Source organism: Anolis carolinensis, chromosome 2 (assembly GCF_035594765.1).
Source record: "Anolis carolinensis isolate JA03-04 chromosome 2, rAnoCar3.1.pri, whole genome shotgun sequence".
NCBI classification, from domain to species: Eukaryota; Metazoa; Chordata; class Lepidosauria; order Squamata; family Dactyloidae; genus Anolis; species Anolis carolinensis.
The window spans coordinates 208,615,873-208,634,576 of NC_085842.1; the positions used below are offsets into that span (position 1 = coordinate 208,615,873).

At 42.4% G+C, this 18,704-nt stretch overlaps 3 protein-coding genes across 6 annotated transcripts in view; all 3 read left to right on the top strand.

Moving 5' to 3' along the window:
- Window positions 1-18,704, top strand: part of hoxc10 (homeobox C10) — a 219,035-nt gene that overhangs the window by 15,568 nt on the left and 184,763 nt on the right. The window lies entirely within an intron of this gene.
- On the top strand, window positions 3,051-6,955 carry hoxc9 (homeobox C9). Its single transcript, XM_003216731.4, has 2 exons — window positions 3,051-3,886; window positions 6,022-6,955. The coding sequence occupies exons 1-2, from the start codon at window positions 3,328-3,330 to the stop codon at window positions 6,267-6,269; spliced, it is 807 nt and encodes a 268-aa protein (XP_003216779.2). The 5' UTR covers window positions 3,051-3,327; the 3' UTR covers window positions 6,270-6,955.
- hoxc8 (homeobox C8) lies at window positions 9,022-18,380 on the top strand. The gene is made up of 2 exons (XM_003216677.4): window positions 9,022-15,208; window positions 17,289-18,380. Exons 1-2 carry the CDS (start codon window positions 14,773-14,775, stop codon window positions 17,579-17,581), a joined length of 729 nt encoding a protein of 242 aa, XP_003216725.1. The 5' UTR covers window positions 9,022-14,772; the 3' UTR covers window positions 17,582-18,380.

Consider the following 18,704-nt stretch of genomic DNA (forward strand, 5'->3'; position numbering starts at 1 on the left):
CCTCCAAGTAGGAGCGTTGGCTATGAACAACCTGCCAGCGTGAAGGGAAACTGGCTTGGCGCTTGCCATCTTCTTTGTCTTGGGCTGCAAGGCTTGCCTTGGATCGAAAAGGCACCTCTCTCGGCAGTTGGGTTTCTTTGGGAGGTGCTCCATCCAGCAATATTTGAATGACCTTGCCTGGTTGCATTAAGGTTACCAGCAGGGCTTACTTTTCCACGCCCTCTCCTTCACATGATCCATTCGTCTTGGCGTGGGTGATATTTAGGTTAGGCTTTCTTGCCTTTCTGAAATTATTCTTTTTTCCCCCCCTCTCTATATAGAGAGGGTAAATCAGCGTGTGTCTGCGTTGGCTGTGTGTGTGTGAACGGGAGAGAGATTTCCTCGATCATTCCCTGCTCCTTAGTAACCAGCAAAGCCTTGGAAGATTTATATATATATATATAGCTCAGAAAATTGTATTTCTTCCTGGAACTCTAGCAAACGTTGAAAATCTCTCTCTCTCTCTCTCTCTCTCTCTCTCTCTCTCTCTCTCTCTCTCTCTCTCTCTCTGTGAGTGTGTGTATATATATGTATATATGTATATATATGTGTGTATATATATGTGTGTGTGTGAGTGTGTGTGTATATATATATATATATATATATATATATATCTCCTCCCACTGCGTGTATACTCCCTGCCCTGAATTTGTGCACAGAGGAAATACAAAAAAAAAAACAAACAAAAAAAAAAACGGTAAAGTATTAAAAATACAGAGTGAAACCATGCTCTGTTTTACGAATTCAGACTGGAGAAAAAAGAAGTCAGTGGAGACCTTTGATTGACAGATAAATTGAACTCCAGGCAGGCCAAAGGACATCTTAAAAAGTTCCTCTAGGAATATTTTCCTGAAAGAAAGTGCGAGGCTAAAAACGGTAGCAGAATAGTGGGCAGGCGAGAAGTGGGGTGAGGGGGGAGAGTTCAGATTTCACAGCAAGACTGTTATCGAATCTGGATTTCTTGGACACACATGCACACACCCCAGAGGGAAGGCAAGGAGCACATCTCCATCTCTTTCTATTTAAAGGATGCTCCTTATGGAATGAAATACTGTTCCTTCAGACCAGTTAGGAAAGGCTGGGCTGCAGTGAGCCGGGACTCCTGAATTAAGATGTACTCAGGAATCTTGAATCAGTTTTGTTGGGTTTCATCCCTGGACTGCACAAGTTTTTGTGGCATCAAATTTCTAGTTAATCGGGCAACTTTTTCAGAGTAATAATAATAATAATAATAATAATAATAATAATAATAATAAAAGCAATCATACATAGTAGGGCTAATAATAAAGATGATGGCAGAAGAAGAAAGAGAAAGAGGGGATTTGCAAGAATTTCACTGGATTTACTTCATTTTCTCCTGCTCAGATCCCTCCAGCAAGGTGTCTAAAAGAACCCCATTCTTGCTCCTGAGTCTATGAGGGAGTGTGTTGGGGGGTCATGTCACTGGTGGGCCCTACCTTCCTCTGGGACACATCCCCTCCCTTTCTCTGCTTCTCTCGGAAACCTCCATATCGTTCTCTGCTTTCCTTTTGTTGCAAAATTACCGCACCTCCAAGCCGATTTTGCTACACTGGAAATTGTGAATTCTCTCTGACAACGTCGGGGGGGGGGGGGGCGGCGCAGGGGAAAAGTCTCTTCGTGTTGTTGTACTTTTGGTGTTGTTCTTGGTGTTGCATCATCAAGTCGTTATTAGTATTCTTATTATTATTCGGGGAGAATTCTCATTTTGCCGATTTCCCCTTCCCCAGAAGTAACCAGCAACTCTATCCTTCTAACGTACAAGCTAAATAAGAGACACCTTCCACCTTATTCTGCCAAACAATTGTTATTATTTGAAACACAAACACAGAGAAAGAAGACTTCAGGTGGAGTCCTGCCAGCTATTTGGTAAAATGGGGAGGTGAGGTGCATAATGATTTATTTTTAATTTTTTTCTTTTTCTGGCGATGGTGATGATGATGATCATGGAGGAAGACAGCAAAGCTCTTCCAAACAAGCACCCTCCCTGTTTTCACATGCAAATGTCCCTCACTCCTAGCCATGCCTTCTAACTGAAACTTCCTCGTACAGTTTTATTTAATGAACGACACATTTATGAACAATCAAATGATCCTCGTAAAAAATTTATTGAAGGACATAAAAACATCCACCACGACTTGCCGAATAAAGCAGCCTCTCACAAGAGGAGAGCCCTGTGTTGTTGTTGTTTTTGGAGTGTGTGTGTGTGTGTGTGTGTGTGTGGGGGGGGGGTGATTATGATATTCCCATTCATGTTTTACAAGGTCACCCTTTCAGAAGATAATAAACACACCCATACACAAATAACCACACATGCATATAGATAGGCATAAGTAAAGAGAAAGGCATGTGATGCCTAGAATGTCTTGCTAAGTAGGTTGACAAATATGCATCTCAGAATGAATGACAAAAGGTCCTTTGATCAGGCAGAAGTAGCTATCTCTCTATGTCTGACTATATATATATATATATATATATATATATATATATATATAGTAGTCACACACACATATAGATAAATATGTATATGCAACATACACATACATATTCATATGTGGGTGCACAGAGAAAGAGAAAGACACCCCTAAATGATTCTATATCCATTCATGGGCTGCTGCTACTGCAGAAGAAGAGATGAGCTAGCAGAGCAAACTCTGTCAGGACCTTCAACCGACCCCCTCCTCCTTTACCCCTTTAAAGAAATTCCATGTAATGTATCCATTATAGAATACTAGCTGGAGAAGCCGAGAGAGACCAGACAGAGACAAATTGCGTCAAGAAATAGTTCCTGTGATACCTTGCTACACCAGATACCTAGCACACGCACACACAGGCACACAGCCTCTCTCCCTCTCTTTCTCTCTCTCTCCCCCCCGTCTCTCTCTCTCTCTCTCTTTCTCATTAACAGCAGAGCTATGGAAAAGCCAGGTCGCAGAGCGAGCCCTCCAGCCAGCGAAGGAACAGAGTCGCCTCTCAGCGAATGGCACGTAAGACCCAACTGCTGCTAATAGCTGCATTATTTCAAGAGTTTTGATGAAAACCCAAGTCGCATAGGCGCTATTTAAAAAGAGAGAGAGAGAGAGGAAAAAAATTGAAAGCGAAGGGGGAAAAAAAAGACCTGCGGATTGATCTACACTGTATTTTGGGTAAATACAATCACGTGAGCGCTGGGAGCCAATGGCAAGCGGGGAAAGGCTGAAAAAATAATTACCTGCCCTGATTGTTCTATGAGAAGATAAAAAGTACACATACAGTTCATACAATAATCTTATGAATGTAAAAGAGGGGGGAACAATGTCGGCTTCGGGTCCCATAAGCAACTATTATGTAGATTCCTTGATTAGTCACGAAAGCGACGAACTGTTGGCATCCAGGTTCCCGGCGACTGGCTCTCACCCTGCGGCAGCCAGACCGTCAGGACTAGTACCGGAGTGTGCCGATTTTCCGTCCTGCAGCTTTGCCCCCAAACCGGCCGTGTTTACAACTTCGTGGGCGCCCGTGCACTCCCAGTCGTCCGTGGTCTACCACCCGTATACCCACCAACCTCACATTGGAGCTGACACCCGGTATATGCGCACTTGGCTGGAGCCTATCTCCGGCGCGGTTTCCTTCCCAGGTTTTCCAACCAGCAGCCGGCACTACGGGCTTAAACCCGACGCCTTCCACGGCCGCAGGGATTGCGGACCCGTGGATGCACGTAGTTACCCGGATTATATGTACGGATCCCCGGGAGATCTCAGGGACAGAACCCCGCAGACTATTCCCTCCCCGGAATCTGAGGCCATCGCTTCCAACAAACACAAAGAAGAAAAGACCGAATTGGACCCTAGTAAGTCGAAGTCATTCTTGTTTACAACCGGGAAGGCATTACAGCCCTCCCTTGCACAGTACTCAATAAAATGAAATTACCTTGCTGTGTTTAGGATTCTTGGAGTCCTTGCCTTGAAGCTCCAACTGGACAAGGCTGGTGTTGTTGTTTTTTAAAAGGAAAAGCTGAGTTAGAAGATCATCAGTGTTGGTCTGGTTTGGGGCAGAAGGGCGGCAGGAAAGGAGAGGGTTCTTGTTTATGAAGATTATTAATAATTATTAAGGTTAGTGGGTGGGTGTTTTTTTTCTCCTTACTTTTTCCTTTTCTCACCTTGGAGAATTCATTCGCTTGATCAAATATTCATAACCTGCCATGCTCTCACTTCCTTGCCCTTCTGTCCTTCAGACTTTTCAGGAATCAGTCTGGGAAATACAATTTACTGTGGCAAGGAGAGGTTATCTTAATAGTGTATGCATTATTGCTATGATTTTTCTCTGGGACAGAAACCCCCAGAGAAAGCCCACACTTGGATTATGGGTCAGATAGGCTTGACATATAGTCCTAGAAGATGTCTTAAATGTTTGGGTGGGGAAAGAGAGAAAGAAAGAAATGACTGTAGATTATTAAAAGTAAAATGACTGAGCTAAAAATCTATTACTGTCCACTTTGAGTTTAAATGCAGGCATGTGTGCAGGAAAAGAAGTGAGCCATTCCTTCTCCCTCTGTCTTTCAAAAAATGTTCTACAGTTCAACTTGCCAGCCAAGGGAGTAAAAGAAAGAAATACCCTTGAACATTGTGAAAACCGCCGGTAGGGCATCCAAAGGATGTGTCCACTGGTAGTTTAAAAACTCATAATTCTTCTCCCCAGCCCACTGGTCTCTTCCTCGTGGACATATGCCATTTAAGTGCAGGGGAATTGTTTCTGGGCAATTGGAAGTCAAGACAAAATAGTGAGGATCCCAGCCCACCAAGAATGAATGTTCCCTTGTGTGCACCTCTGATTATATTTTATGTGTGCATTTTTCTGCCTTTGGTACACAGAGTGAAAATGTGCTCACATGGATACATGCACACCTCCACAATCTGCCCCCCATGCCAGGTGTTTACATAGATTTTTATGGGCCTAACAATACGATCAAATGCTGATTTAGTCCTCTGATCTTTTATTTCTGTGATCTGGGCCATAAAGCCTGATAGACAGAAATATATCTGTGACTCTATATATACATGTGTAGAAGAAATAAAAAGGGGGGGGGGGGCAGAGACAGGCAGAGAAGCACAGAGCAAGGGGGAGAAATTTGTTTAAGGAGCCTTGAACCAAGAAACTATTTATTAACTTCAAACCTCCTAAAGTCTAACATGTGAGTTGTTTCCCTTTATCAAAGCTACAAGGAAGTTGAGTATAGAAGAAGGTGAGTTAGGGTTGTGAGGGGATGTTTTTCTTGGAGCCAGTAGGCTTATCCTGGGGCATTCTCAAGATATTTTTTTTTAATGCCTGCAGTTCCATCAGTGGGAAGGTTATAGAGAGGGGACCAGAGAGTAATGGTTGTAAACAGAGTTTATGGGCCTATGAAGTGGTGGGAATTTTGACTTTTTATGACTATGTTCTTGGATTACTCCTACTGGTGTTCATGGGCAACAGGAGCAGTGTTATTGCTATCACTATTATTATTATGACACTCTTTGCTCCAGTTTTGTTTTTAAAGTGGAACTTGTTGGAGATTGTGGTCAGTGAGTGAAAATAAAAATTATAGTGCAGAAATAAAAGGAAAAAAAGAAAGAAAAAAAGTCCTGTACTAGGCTGGCAAAGCTCAATGAGGAACTCCCTGTCTTCTTCGCTGCCTTCAGAGGTGGTGTCTTGCACCTCCACTTCCTATCAAAGAATCCACATGCCCTTAAACTATCCTGAAGGTCAATTCAGATCTGATCAGAGAATGTTACTAAACAAGCAACTTGAGAGACAGAGCGAAAGGGAATGAGAGAGAATGAGGGATCATAAATGCTTAAATAGGGTTCTGGAGATGTAAGGACTGGGAGTAGTGATAAGTAGATTCCTAGGTGTACTTGTATATATGTGTATATACTTGTATAGATGTGTATATAAATATCCCTTATATATATCTATACTTCAAACGTGGAAATCTTTCTTTTCCAGACAACCCTGTGGCAAACTGGATCCATGCTCGCTCCACAAGGAAGAAAAGATGTCCCTACACGAAATATCAAACGCTGGAATTAGAAAAGGAGTTTTTGTTCAATATGTACCTAACTCGGGACCGCCGTTACGAAGTGGCCAGGGTTCTTAATCTCACGGAGCGCCAAGTCAAAATCTGGTTTCAGAACAGGCGGATGAAAATGAAGAAAATGAACAAGGAGAAAACCGATACTAAGGACCCGCAGTGAAATGAGCCCCAAGTCCCAGGAAGGAAAGAAGGAAGGAAGGAAGGAAGGAAGGAAGGAAAGAAAGAAGAAGGAAGGATGGAATGAAAGAGAAACCCAGGCGCTGTTTCTTCTTCCTTGGGCTTCTAAGCGTCCCTGACTTTTCTTTTTCGGTGTGCTGATGAGTGTTTAGAATTAGTTAAACACGGCAACCATTCTGGAGCAAAAAGGACAGACAAGGAGTGCTTTTCTTAAAAAAAACCCCACACAAAAATAAAAAAAACCACAAAAATTGCAACTAGAAAAATAAACATTTTTTTCCTTTTCCAGAAAACAACCACAAACTACTTGAAGGTTTATTTTGTTTTGTTAGAATTTTATTTTGTAAGTTAAATTTTATCAAGTGTTTTTTTGTTTTGATTTCATGACGTCGTGGCTGCATATTTTGTACAAATGCAAAGATTAAAAAAGGGTTGGGGAAGGAAGGAGAAAGGGGTGAAGGGGGGGGGGGGGAAGTGAACCGCTCCAAACAATGTTTCTGTCATAGTGTTGAAACCTTTCTGGTGTACTTATTTGTGTCTTTCTCTGATTGTCACAGAACCGTTCTGTAATGCTGTTATGTTTTTGCCTATAGTAGAGCAGCTCTCTGTAAATATCGACCTAACGCCACAAAAAAGAGGAGAAAAAGAAAAGAAAAAAACCTTTGATAATCGAGGTGTCTTTCTTGTAAAATGTATCTATCGATATCTCTCAAATTCCTTTGGAGGAATAACCCAACCTGACACTCCCATCCAGCAAGCCCACCTCCTAAAGGCACCCTTTTGGAGAAGGCGCTCATGGATTTAGCAGTGATGGGGGTTTAAGGTCCTTGGGAGAAGAAACCCATGGAGAAAACCCTCTTGCAGGAAGTCAGGGAGGGGGGGAAAAGGACACAGCTTCCGCTCACAAGCCACCCGCCCTTTTCTCTCTTTATGTATTTATATCTGTATCCATTCTAGTGGTAGACTCATAAAAGAAGAAGTTTGGATCACCGGAGACAGTGTGCTACACATTTCTTCTTCTTCTTCTTCTGGCTAGGGTAATTAATTGTACTAATTTATGGCCCCCGGGCAATTAAAATATATGTACCAGATTAAATATGTGGGGGAAGCCGCCCTTTACCTTTTGTTGTCTCTCTCGGAGAACAAGCCTAGTGGAAATTCTATCAAGGCAAGGCCAAAACACTTGTAACTGTTTGGGGCAATGTGTGCCACCCTAAAAACCCCTCCCTGTAAAAACAAGAGGTCGTTTGTCCTGCCAAGGGGCATTGGAGGGAAGACTGGGCCGAGAGCATCTCCCAAATAATTTTTAGAAATTTTTAATAAATAAATCCAAGACCAGCTTTAGGACTGGTTGTTTCTCTTTCCAACCCATTCCCAAGACAAAGAACTTTCCTTGACTTCTCCTTGGCAGGCGGCGAGCCAGGCTAACGGTGTTAAAAATCAGACGTTTGCCCTGCTTAGGAACGAGTTAAGTGACACGAGGCGGGTTGGGGAGGGAAAAGGGGGGGGGGTTGCAGGGAGAGAGGCCAGGGAATCTCATTTTTTATGATCCATTTTAGCCTTTCCTACAAATGAATGTTTCCGAAGTCGCGGCTAAATGAAAGGCGGGGGATAAAAAATGAGCAGTGGAGAGATGGTTCATCATCACAACTTGTGATGGGGGTCGCTTTCTTTAATGAGACGAGCCGAGCACGGTTTTAATCTTTTTAATGATAAACAGATCGGTGTGTGTGTGTGTGTGTGTGTGTGTGATCGCCGCTCCCTTCCCTTTCTCCCCACCGCATCCAACTGAACCACCACAACAAAAAGAAATATCTTTTTTTATATATAAAAAAAGGAAAACAAGTCCCAATAAATCTGGAAACCATTTTCCCCTCGCGGATGTTGTCTTTGGGTTGCGTCCTCAACCCCATTGCAGTCCCGCCAGTGCCCTCCCTGCCATTTTTGTTTGTTTGTTCCCATCCCCATTGAGAGGGCTTTTGGGGGGCTGTTGGGGTGGAAGGAGGAGGAGGAAGAGGGAGGGTAAAGGAAGGGGAGAGTAAAAACCCTTCTGATTGTCAAATCTCCCAGGGATCCCCCCCCCCCCCCCCAGCAGAGAAATTCAGGTGGAATGATGATAATGATAATAATAATGGTAATCTGGAGAAGAATATTAGGAAGAATCACATTATTTTTAAAAGACCATGTATGCATGAGAGTGAGAAAGGAATGAAAAAGGGAATATGCCTATTATTGGGTTGCTGTGAGTTTTCCAGGCTCTGAGGATGCCTGCCATAGATACAGGCGAAACGTCAGGAAAGAATGCTTCTGGAACATGACCATACAGACCGGAAAATTTACAGCAACCCGTAATCTTTCTTGCTTTCTTTCTTTTCTCCTCTTCTTTCTTTCTTTTCTCCCTTCACCACCGCCACCTCTCTCTCTCCCCCTCCCTCCCTCCCTTTCTTTCTTTTCCCTCTCCCCCTCCTCATTTCAGGAAGGCTTATGGCCCAGCCCCGAGGCCATTTTATTAACTTTGATCCTTCACCATGCTTGTCCAACTCTCCCCTTCCAACAGCCTTCATTTTCAAGATGACTAAAGATGCGAGGGGCTCTTTCACCTTTCCCTCCGCCCGCCCCCCCCACCCCGCCCCACAACTCCCCTTTTCCCCCGGGCGCCTTTAGCAGGGGCTGAGCTCCCCTTGGAGCTGGGAGGGCTTTTGGTGAAGGGGGGGGGGGAGAGAGAGAGAGGACGACGCAAAGAATGTAAGTTATGCTCCCTTTGTCTCCCTAAGACGCTTGTTCTCTCCCTCCTCCCCCCCCCCTCCCTGCCTCTCCCCCTTCTCCTTTCTTTCTGACTTGCTTTGTTTTATGGGAGAATGCAGGGACAGTTCATGTGCAAAGTCTCTCCCCTCTGCCTAAAGCTTCAACCTACCCTCACCCCAATTTCAGGAGGGCCCTGGCATATTTGGGGTATGTGTGTATGTGTGTGTTTACTCTCAAGTAAACACCACCGATTCAAGCCACTTGGTTCAAGCAAACTCCGCAGGATTGGCGCCTTAGAGGAGATGACATATAGAAGTATGCTTCTCTCTGTGTGTGTTTTATGTGTGAGTGATCACCCATCCACGCTGCAATAATAATAATAATAATAATAATAATAATAATAATAATAATAATAATAAGGGCAAACCCCTCCATTACTTAGTGGATGCATTATTTTTTTAAAGGCCACTTCTTCACTTCCACTCCATCCCACCATCTCCTTCCTGTGTTCATATTTCCTCTGACTCTTTCAGAAGGAAAGAAAGACAAGGTTTCTCTGCTGTGTTCAGTGCACACTATCTACACATATACATTTTTGGAGAGAATGGGGTGTAAGGGAGAAAAAAAAAAGAAAGCTCTCATCTTCAGCTTTGGAGAAATGGGGGGGGGGGGGGGAGGAAGAGAAGCGACCCGACCCTTTTGTAGTCGACACAAAAAAGACAGGATACAGCAGCTTTGAAAGCAGTCCATAGGTACACTTCCGCAGCCCAAAAATGCCAGTTTTACAGCTCTGTTTGTCTCACTGCTGAGGGTGCTGAATAGGATGGAACAAAACAGGACCCCAGAACCGGCTAGACGTCTGGCCTTAATTGTTTTATGGTTTAAATAAGGTGGGTGCTCTTCTCTTTGAAACCGGATTATTGGAATGTTTTGTCTACCAGCAACAAACAACAGACGCACATTGCCCCCCTCCCCAATTCTCTCTCTCTCTTTTCCCCCTCCACTCCAGGCCATTGCACACCCCTCCCTCCCCAGAGAGGAAAAGCAGAGAAGGAGAGGGGACAATCTTTGAAAACACAGGGGGGTGAAATAGGAAGGAAGCTGGCCAGGAATGGTGAGAGAAGCTGCTCCATTTCCCTCGCTATTTTGTGCCATTTTAGTGTGTAGGTGCTTTGTTGTCACTGTGAGGATGATGCGTGGTGGGTACTACACAGGCAGGAAACAATGATTGACGTGTTTCTGCTGGTACACATGTACACACACATATATAAATATTTCTTTCAACATATATGGACTTTGCCTGTGATCATCGTAGTGGTAATATTCAAGTAATTTCCACTTTTCTTGACAGAATTGATAAAACAAGCAGTAGGAAAGTGCTTGAGGTCCAGTTCGGATTTGGTTCGGGAATGATAATTTTTTAGAATTTTTGTTATTATTTTTTGAACTCAGAGGTCTGATTTCTTTGCTTTAGGTATGTATGTACACACATGTATAGACATATATTGATATGGATACATACAAATAAGCTGATATTTTCAGATCTTTTATTTTTATTTTTTTTGAGCTCTGAGGTCTTCACCAGAATTTACCCATGTACACATAGATAGACATATAGATAGATATGGATACATTCAAATGCATATATGCATTCATATCTACCCATCAATCATATCAATCAACCGAAATGGTTTGCTGTTCGGTTTGCTGTTCATCGACTGAAGTATGAACAGTCCATTCAAAACACTTGTATTCGTTTGGCCATGGTAAATGTATATTTATACATATATATGTATATGTGTGTATACATAATCGTCTCCTTTTGTTTCTTTCCCCTTTTTAACCGAATCAGAATCATTTGCAGAGGAAAGGGGTGGAAGGATGTTTTTCAAAAGGGTGGAGATTCTTGATGGGCGATTTTCCCATTCCCCCCACCTCTCTTTATTTAACCCCAAGGTTTTATTTTGAAGGCGGTGCCTTGAGGAAAGCTAACGCGAGATGGCGCTGTTGCTCAATCTTAGAAGCCACCAGCTGCTTTCTTGACGTCGCTGGTGTGGTTTTGCACCTCTAGGCCTCTCGCTGGGAATGCAAAGGAAGCAGACCTCAAAGCTGAAGAAATACAAGTATATCAGCTATATGAGAATATCAGCTGCGGCTTGAAAAATCAGGTCCAATCCGGGGTGGACAATTGCGAATCCTGTATTTTTTAAAAATGTGGAAATTAGTTTGCCTCCACCCTTTTTCATACAAAATCCATAGATGTAAAAAAAAAGAAAAAAAGAAAAGAAAGATCCATTGACGGCTAGGAAAACAACCAAACAATTTGGTAGGGGTTTTTTTTTTTGGCAACACCTCTGCTTTGTGTGTTTTCTTTATTAAACCTACAAGAACCTTTTAAAAGAATATTACTATAAGAAAAGCGCCAATGTTTTAATAGCCGTGAATATGGGTGTTTTGGAAGTGGAACAATGCAGCATGTTTTATTTCCAATCATAAGATACAACACAATCACAATGTACAACAGCATCAGTAATTTCAAAAATAGAAAAATACATCCAGGAGGAAATAAGCTGCATTTTTATCAACCTTGAAACAAAAACAAAAAAAGAACCGCTTTTATTAAAATTGAGAAAACATTATCTGATTGTATTGTATTAAATGTTCTCCTTTAAAACTATCAACTTCTTCCAGTGACGGGTTTCTGGGGGTCCTTCCACACAGCCATATAACTCAAAATATCAAGACAGAAAAACTCACAATATCTGCTTTGAACTGGGTTATCTGAGTCCACACAGCCATATATCCCAGTACAAAGCAGATAATGTGGGATTTTATTCAGCTGTGTGCAAGGGGCTCCAGTCTCTTTTCTGTCTCAGAATATTATGCACAACCTATTGTTTCCCTGAATTTTTAGTTCTGTTCCCTTTTAAAAAATAAATAAATCAATAAAATCAAGATGTGGGCGAGTTGGGTGGGTAAGGGGAAATCCACAACTTTCTGCCAACACCGAACTTATTCATCTTGCTCCAGATCATATTTTGCAAAGCCTGCATTTACAGAGCCTGACACCGAATCTGTGGCAACAGCCGGAAGGTTTAACTGCTGGAATTTTAAAACTGCAAAGACATATCGATCACGCTCCCTGAGAAATTATCCCATTGACTCTGCAAGTCTTATCTGCCAATTAAGCTGGGACTAACCCATGGGGCTGTTACATGGGCTGTTTCAGAGCTTGGCTACAGTGTTTTCTTCCATCACATTTGGCAAGTGATCTCCTCTCTGTGTGTATTTGAGACCACCAGTGTAGCATTTCATGTGCAATTTTCGTACAACACAACACAAAGGGAAATTAAACAGGTATTGGCATCTTTGGGCAAGAAAGGCAAATAGAAAATCTCCTCTCGGCGGATTTCTTACACACTTGGGTTGGAAAAAACGGTTCTGTGCCTTTGTTGAAAAAAAAATTACAAGCTAGTGACAGACTTAGGTTCTGTGAAAATGAGACAAGAGGAACGTCAGAATTAAAGCTGCTTTGCTAACAAAAGGCAGTGAAAAGTGTAAGAAAGTAAATACGCTGGGAGATTGGGTCTGAAGGATGTTTGACTGTTCTGCCCACTTCATAACAGTTGGGATTTCCCCAGCCTTGCCTTGTATAGACACACACCCACACCTGAAATTAATTTGCTTGACATTTTCAGGGGGGGGGGGATATTAGAGGAAGAGGAGAAAGAGGGTTGCTGCTGCTGCTGAGTTTATGAAAGGGCCTTGAGGAGAGTTAATTTATAGAAGTGAGTTTGATTTTTGTCGTTTCTAAGAGCCATTATATACACACACACTCACGCGTCCAGCACACACGCACCCACAACCCAGGAAATATTAATTTGCAAACTTTAGAAAGAGGGAAGGCTTCTGGTTTTATGCTTCTGTTTAATGGCCTGAGCTTTTTTTTTTAATGCAGTCGTAAAAATGAAGTCTCCCAACTGGAAGCTTTCAGCCAGTGGTCATTCTGGCGGGGGTGGGGTGTACGTATGTTTGTGTGGAAAGGCTGCAGAAGAGCTCTTTGCTAGGCTTCACATACAACAGACATGCTCCATGCCTAGGATATTGGACAGTTGTCCAGCACTTAGTTGTAGAAAAGAGGCCACGCTACCCGGAAACACTGACTCTCCCTCCCTTTTACATTGCCCAATGCTCAGAGAAGACATTTCCTGAAGATACCACTCCTTACTTCTCTTCCTTTTCTTCTGGGATGAGAGGGTTTACCTTTGGGTCCAAAGAAAATAGAATAACATACCACAATCCTCATTATTGTTAGGTAAATATATATACATGCAAAAAATATTCATCTCCAGCTGAGGAAAAATCATTTGTGTTGTTGTTATTGTGGTGGTGTTTTCCCCCCACTAAAGCATTTTACTTCACTCCCGGGCCCTTCCACACAGCCATATAACCCAGAAAATCCCACAATATCTGCTATGAACTGGGTTATTTGAGTCCACACTGCCATATATTTCAGTTCAAAGCAGAAAATGTGGAATTTTATTCAGCTGTGTGGAAGGGGCCCCAGAATATCAAAGTAGATAATCTACAATATCTGCTTTGAATTGGGTTATCTGAGTCCATACTGCCATATATTCCAGTTCAAAGCAGAAAATGTGGGATTTTATTCAGCTGTGTGGAAGAGGCCCCCCTTCCCCAAAAATCACAACACACCACATGAAGAGTAGGGACAATTCCATTGCTAAAGGTTGGAGCTGAGTTTGTCACCAGCATCTGGCCTACTCTCAGGGACTGCTGTTTAATACCTTACCCTTTCTAGTAATAATAATAATAATAATAATAATAATAATGACCCGGGGGTGGCATTTTATCCCCATTACCTGTTGAAGTAACCTAAATTGACCTCTCTGGCGCATGTATTTGCTCAGACAAGTGAAGAGGCTCCTTTGCAGAAGGGAGGGGGGAGAGGAACAGCACCTAAGGGTATTCCTGCGCACCTTTCATAACCCTGTTTCATTCACCAGATATGAGGGCGGCTCTGTTTTTGTTCCCCTTTTCCTGCTGGAGAAGGGCTGGTTCTTTTTCACCTCCCCGTCACCCCACGAGCCCCCTGATTTCCTTGTCATTTTCTTCCTAGCCTGTCTTGTGCTGCCGGTGGATTGATGAATCCAGATCGCGTGTGAGCCAGAGAGAGAGAGAGAGAGAGAGAGAGGCTCACCACCGGGATTTTGAGGAATTTGCCTGTGGTGTTAAAGGGAAGGGAAGAAGTAAGAGAAACTGCGAGAGAACTCTACCTATCGACGGATATAAGAGAAGTCAAGAGCATTAGGCATAAGCAGCAGCCATACCCACTCAGGCACTATGAAGCGTCTTTGAGGGGGAGAGGGAGAGAGAGAGAGAGAGAGAGAGAGAGAGAGAGAGAGAGAGAGAGGAAGGGAGAGGGGGCAGAGAGAGAGAGAGCAGAGAGAGAGAGAGAGAGCGCCAGCATTTTTTTAAAACAAAAAACAAAAAAACAACCCACAACCAGCCACTAACCAGGACTTTGCAGAGTCCAGGGAGAGGGAAAAGCGAGGGTCCTTTAGCCCTGATCTCTTAACAACAGAATTAAAGACTTCCTTTTCTTTTTTTTCTTTTTTTCCCCCAAGAAGGGCATTATTTATTTATATTTGGGGGGAAAGGAGGTTGGCTTTCCCCTCTTTCTTTCTTCCTTCCTTCCTCTCCTCTCCTCTCATGCGAGAGCCATGAGTTCCTATTTTGTCAATCCGCTCTTCTCCAAGTACAAAGGCGGGGAGTCCTTGGAGCCAACTTACTACGACTGCCGATTTCCACAAAGTGTAAGCAGAAGCCATGCTCTCGTGTACGGTCCGGGCACCACGGCTCCCAGCTTCCAACACCCTTCCCACCACGTCCAGGAGTTCTTCCACCACGGCACTTCCAGCATCTCCAACTCGGGATACCAGCAAAATCCATGCGCCTTGGCGTGCCACGGAGACGCGTCCAAATTCTATGGATACGAAGCCCTACCCAGGCAGTCGCTTTATGGTGCCCAGCAAGAGGCAACCGTGGTACAATATCCTGACTGTAAATCCTCTTCCAACAGTAACTCTAGCGAGGGACAAGGGCATTTAAATCAAAATTCTTCTCCCAGCCTTATGTTCCCATGGATGAGACCTCACGGTTAGGATCTATTTTTTTACTCTCCTCCTGTCTTACTTTTAAATGTGTTCTTGTCTGTTTGAGAAAAGAAAGAAAGAGGGTGGGGGTGGGTTATAATGGGGGTGTTGTGTGGGGGGAGGTATTTCTGTTTTGAAGAGGCAGATCGAGGCATAGGAAGGTTGGTTTCAATAACGTTACTTCTTCCTGTTTGGGGAGGTTGGGAGGGGGACGCTTTCTCGAAAGTAAACAAGGCTCCCCCTCGTTGGATTGAAAAGCTAGCAAGGTGATGTCTGGGTTTAAATCACAATAAAGTAAAACTTTTTTTAATGGCTTGCCTCGAGGAGAGCAATAAGATACAGCTCCCACGAGGTTATTAGCATGTTGATAATACTCTGCACCCCCCCCCCCTCCTTAAAATGTCATACAGCTTTTCTTAACTGCTTGACGTCTTGGGCTAAAAGGTGAGCTTTAGAAAGAAAAGGGGGAAAATAAATATATCAGAGTGTTTGATATTTGGAGAGATCTTGAAACTTAAAAGCTTTAGGGGGTACATGTCAACTTTGTTCAGATATATATGTGTATATATCTTACTATACCTTAGTAAGGTAAAGAAAGTAATATTTTCAAAGTGTCCTGCAATAATACGGATTGATGCTGTGGATTATAGGAGTAATAGTCAAATGGTAATAATTATAATATTATTACTACATATATATACATATATATCAGATCTATATATCTTTATAAGGAAAAGAGATTAATATTTTTAAAGTGTCCTGCAATAACAACGACTGATGCTGTGGATGATAGGAGTAGTAGTAAAATGGTAATGATAATACAACTACTACAACATATACACACACACACACACATATATGTCATATATATCTTAATAAGGAAAAGAGAAATATTTTCAAAGTGTTCTGCTGATGCTGTGGATGATAGGAGTAGTAGTAAAATGGTAAAGATGATAATACAACTACCATTATTAATAATAATATTTAATATCAATGGGTATATTTTAGTCTAATTTTATTGACAGACACTAAATTAAAATGCCCCACAGAATCTTGTAAATCATTTACTAAGACAACTTTCACCTTCCCAAAACGCTTCTTGGAAGGCTTTTAAAAATCAAAACCCAAGAAATCTGACTTGGTTTTAAGAAGTTGTCCTGTAAAAATTTAGAGGAACTGGAGGCCCAAGAAACCTTCAAGACACAAAAAGCAGATTAAAAAAAAAACATGAAAAGCAAGAAGTTGTTATTGTTAGGACTGTCGATTCTGAAATTCACAGCAAGCCTCTCCTGGGACAATTTCTAAAAACAGGGTGCATGTGGAGTTTAATGGTATGCGTACAGCAAATACATACATATTCTAGTTTTCAAAATACTGCACTATATATATCCATTGTTATAGGGGCAAACAGAAGGTTTAAAGAGTACCTTCTGTTTGTGTATGTGTGTGTGTGTTGACACAGGCATGCATATGGATGGATAAAGAAGACACTCCCACAGATAGTAGAAGCACTGGCCCCCCACAACACACACACACAAAACCCCCTCAAATGCAATCCCAAAACAAACACATAAATACTCTGGAAATGAAATGTCCACTATCTATAAAGTCTAAGGGACAAGAAGGATATCTAACTCCATCTGTCTATGTATATCTGCATGGATAGATACCACTCACAACAATAACAAACAACAAAACTGTGTATTGTAATATTGGCTTTTGCCTCCCTAGTGCTGTGTTTGCAACTAGGAAAGCAAAAGCCAATATTACAATACATAGACATAGAGCAGGAGAAGAGAGAGGATGGAAGGAGGTGTGTTGACGGGGAAACTGGAGAAACTAAGTCGATTTTACTGAAAGAAAGGGTTTCTTTGGTGTGAGCGTAGGAATGCTCCAAGGAGTTTGGAGACGAGGAGGGAAAGGGCGCGTTGGGGGGGGGGGGGGGTGAGAAAAGAAGTGGCCTTTAAAGGGAGGAAGGCTGGAGGAAAAGAAAGAAACCCCAACAAGTTCAATAAGGGTGGCTGTGTGTGTCTATATCATGTATATCCATCTCTCTCTATGTTCCTGTTGTTGCTGTTCCCCAGCTCCCGGAAGGCGCAGTGGCAGGCAGACTTACAGCCGGTATCAGACCTTGGAGCTAGAGAAGGAATTCCTCTTCAACCCCTATTTGACACGGAAGCGGCGCATTGAGGTCTCTCATGCCCTGGGACTGACAGAGAGGCAGGTCAAGATATGGTTCCAGAACCGGAGGATGAAATGGAAGAAAGAAAACAACAAGGATAAACTCCCCGGAGCCAGGGACGAGGAGAAAACCGAGGAGGAAACCAACGAGGAAGAGGAAAAAGAAGAGGAGGAAAAAGAAGAAAGCAAGGACTGAGGCTCTCCCTCAGCTCCTTGAAGTCCTCGTTTTATGGCAGATGATAAATCGAGATGTTTACGACGGTCATTCGCTTTTATAGAGTATAGAATGGAGAGACTCTCACACAACAGTAACTACCTGTCAAACAGTTGTATTCTCCCCCCCCCTTTTTTTTTGTTTTTGTTTTTACAATCATAGAGCCTCCCCTGGTTTTCCACCATTCCTTATAGCTATTTTTCCTTCCCTCCCCTCCCCCCGCAAAAAATAATTTAATTCTCCTCCCAAATAAATAAAAGTAGGACTGGATTGACTACAACCCAACCTAAATCCAGCATGATCCATTTTAATAGCAATGGATCTCACCAGCAGCAGCAGCAAGAGTGAAACCCCTCTGCCTTGCTTCCCCCCTTTCCTATATTTTAGTTATGAGCAAATACATCCTATCTTAGATATTTATTTGAAGACCAGGAAGAACTTTCCCTTCTTCTAGGTCTTGTTCTCCACCTCACCCCCAAGTTTAATAATATAAAAGGGATTGGTGGCTGGGTGGGGAGTGTGCTTTTTGCTTAGATTTTACTTATAGCAAATCTTTTTTTTTTTAAGACAAATGCCAACCAACAACAAAACTATCTACCTACCTATTCTGCCACGCTAAGATCCAATTTGGATTTTTATTTTGTAGCTGTCAGTCTGTATCAACCCGAAGGACAATATTTTGGGGTGTTTGTGTTTGTGTTGGAGGGGAGATGGAGGCTTGACAGATGCCTTGAAGACAGAGCCACATGCTTCCAATATATATATACATACATATATATATATATATATATATATATATATATATATATATATATATATATATGCATATGTATATATATGCATATGTATATATATGCATATGTATGTGTGCATGTGTGTTTATCTGTATATATATAACATATACACACATACATATGTACACATGCATATATATATATGCACATGTATGTATATGTGTGTGTGTGTATGAACATATCTGTATGCAAAGTCTACCTATCTGCGCCCTGCAATTTGGCAGGCAAAAGTTAATCACCCTAGGCATGTTTACTTGGGGAGAAGTCCCAGGCAGATCAGCGAATTTGACATTTGAGTCAGTATGCCTAGG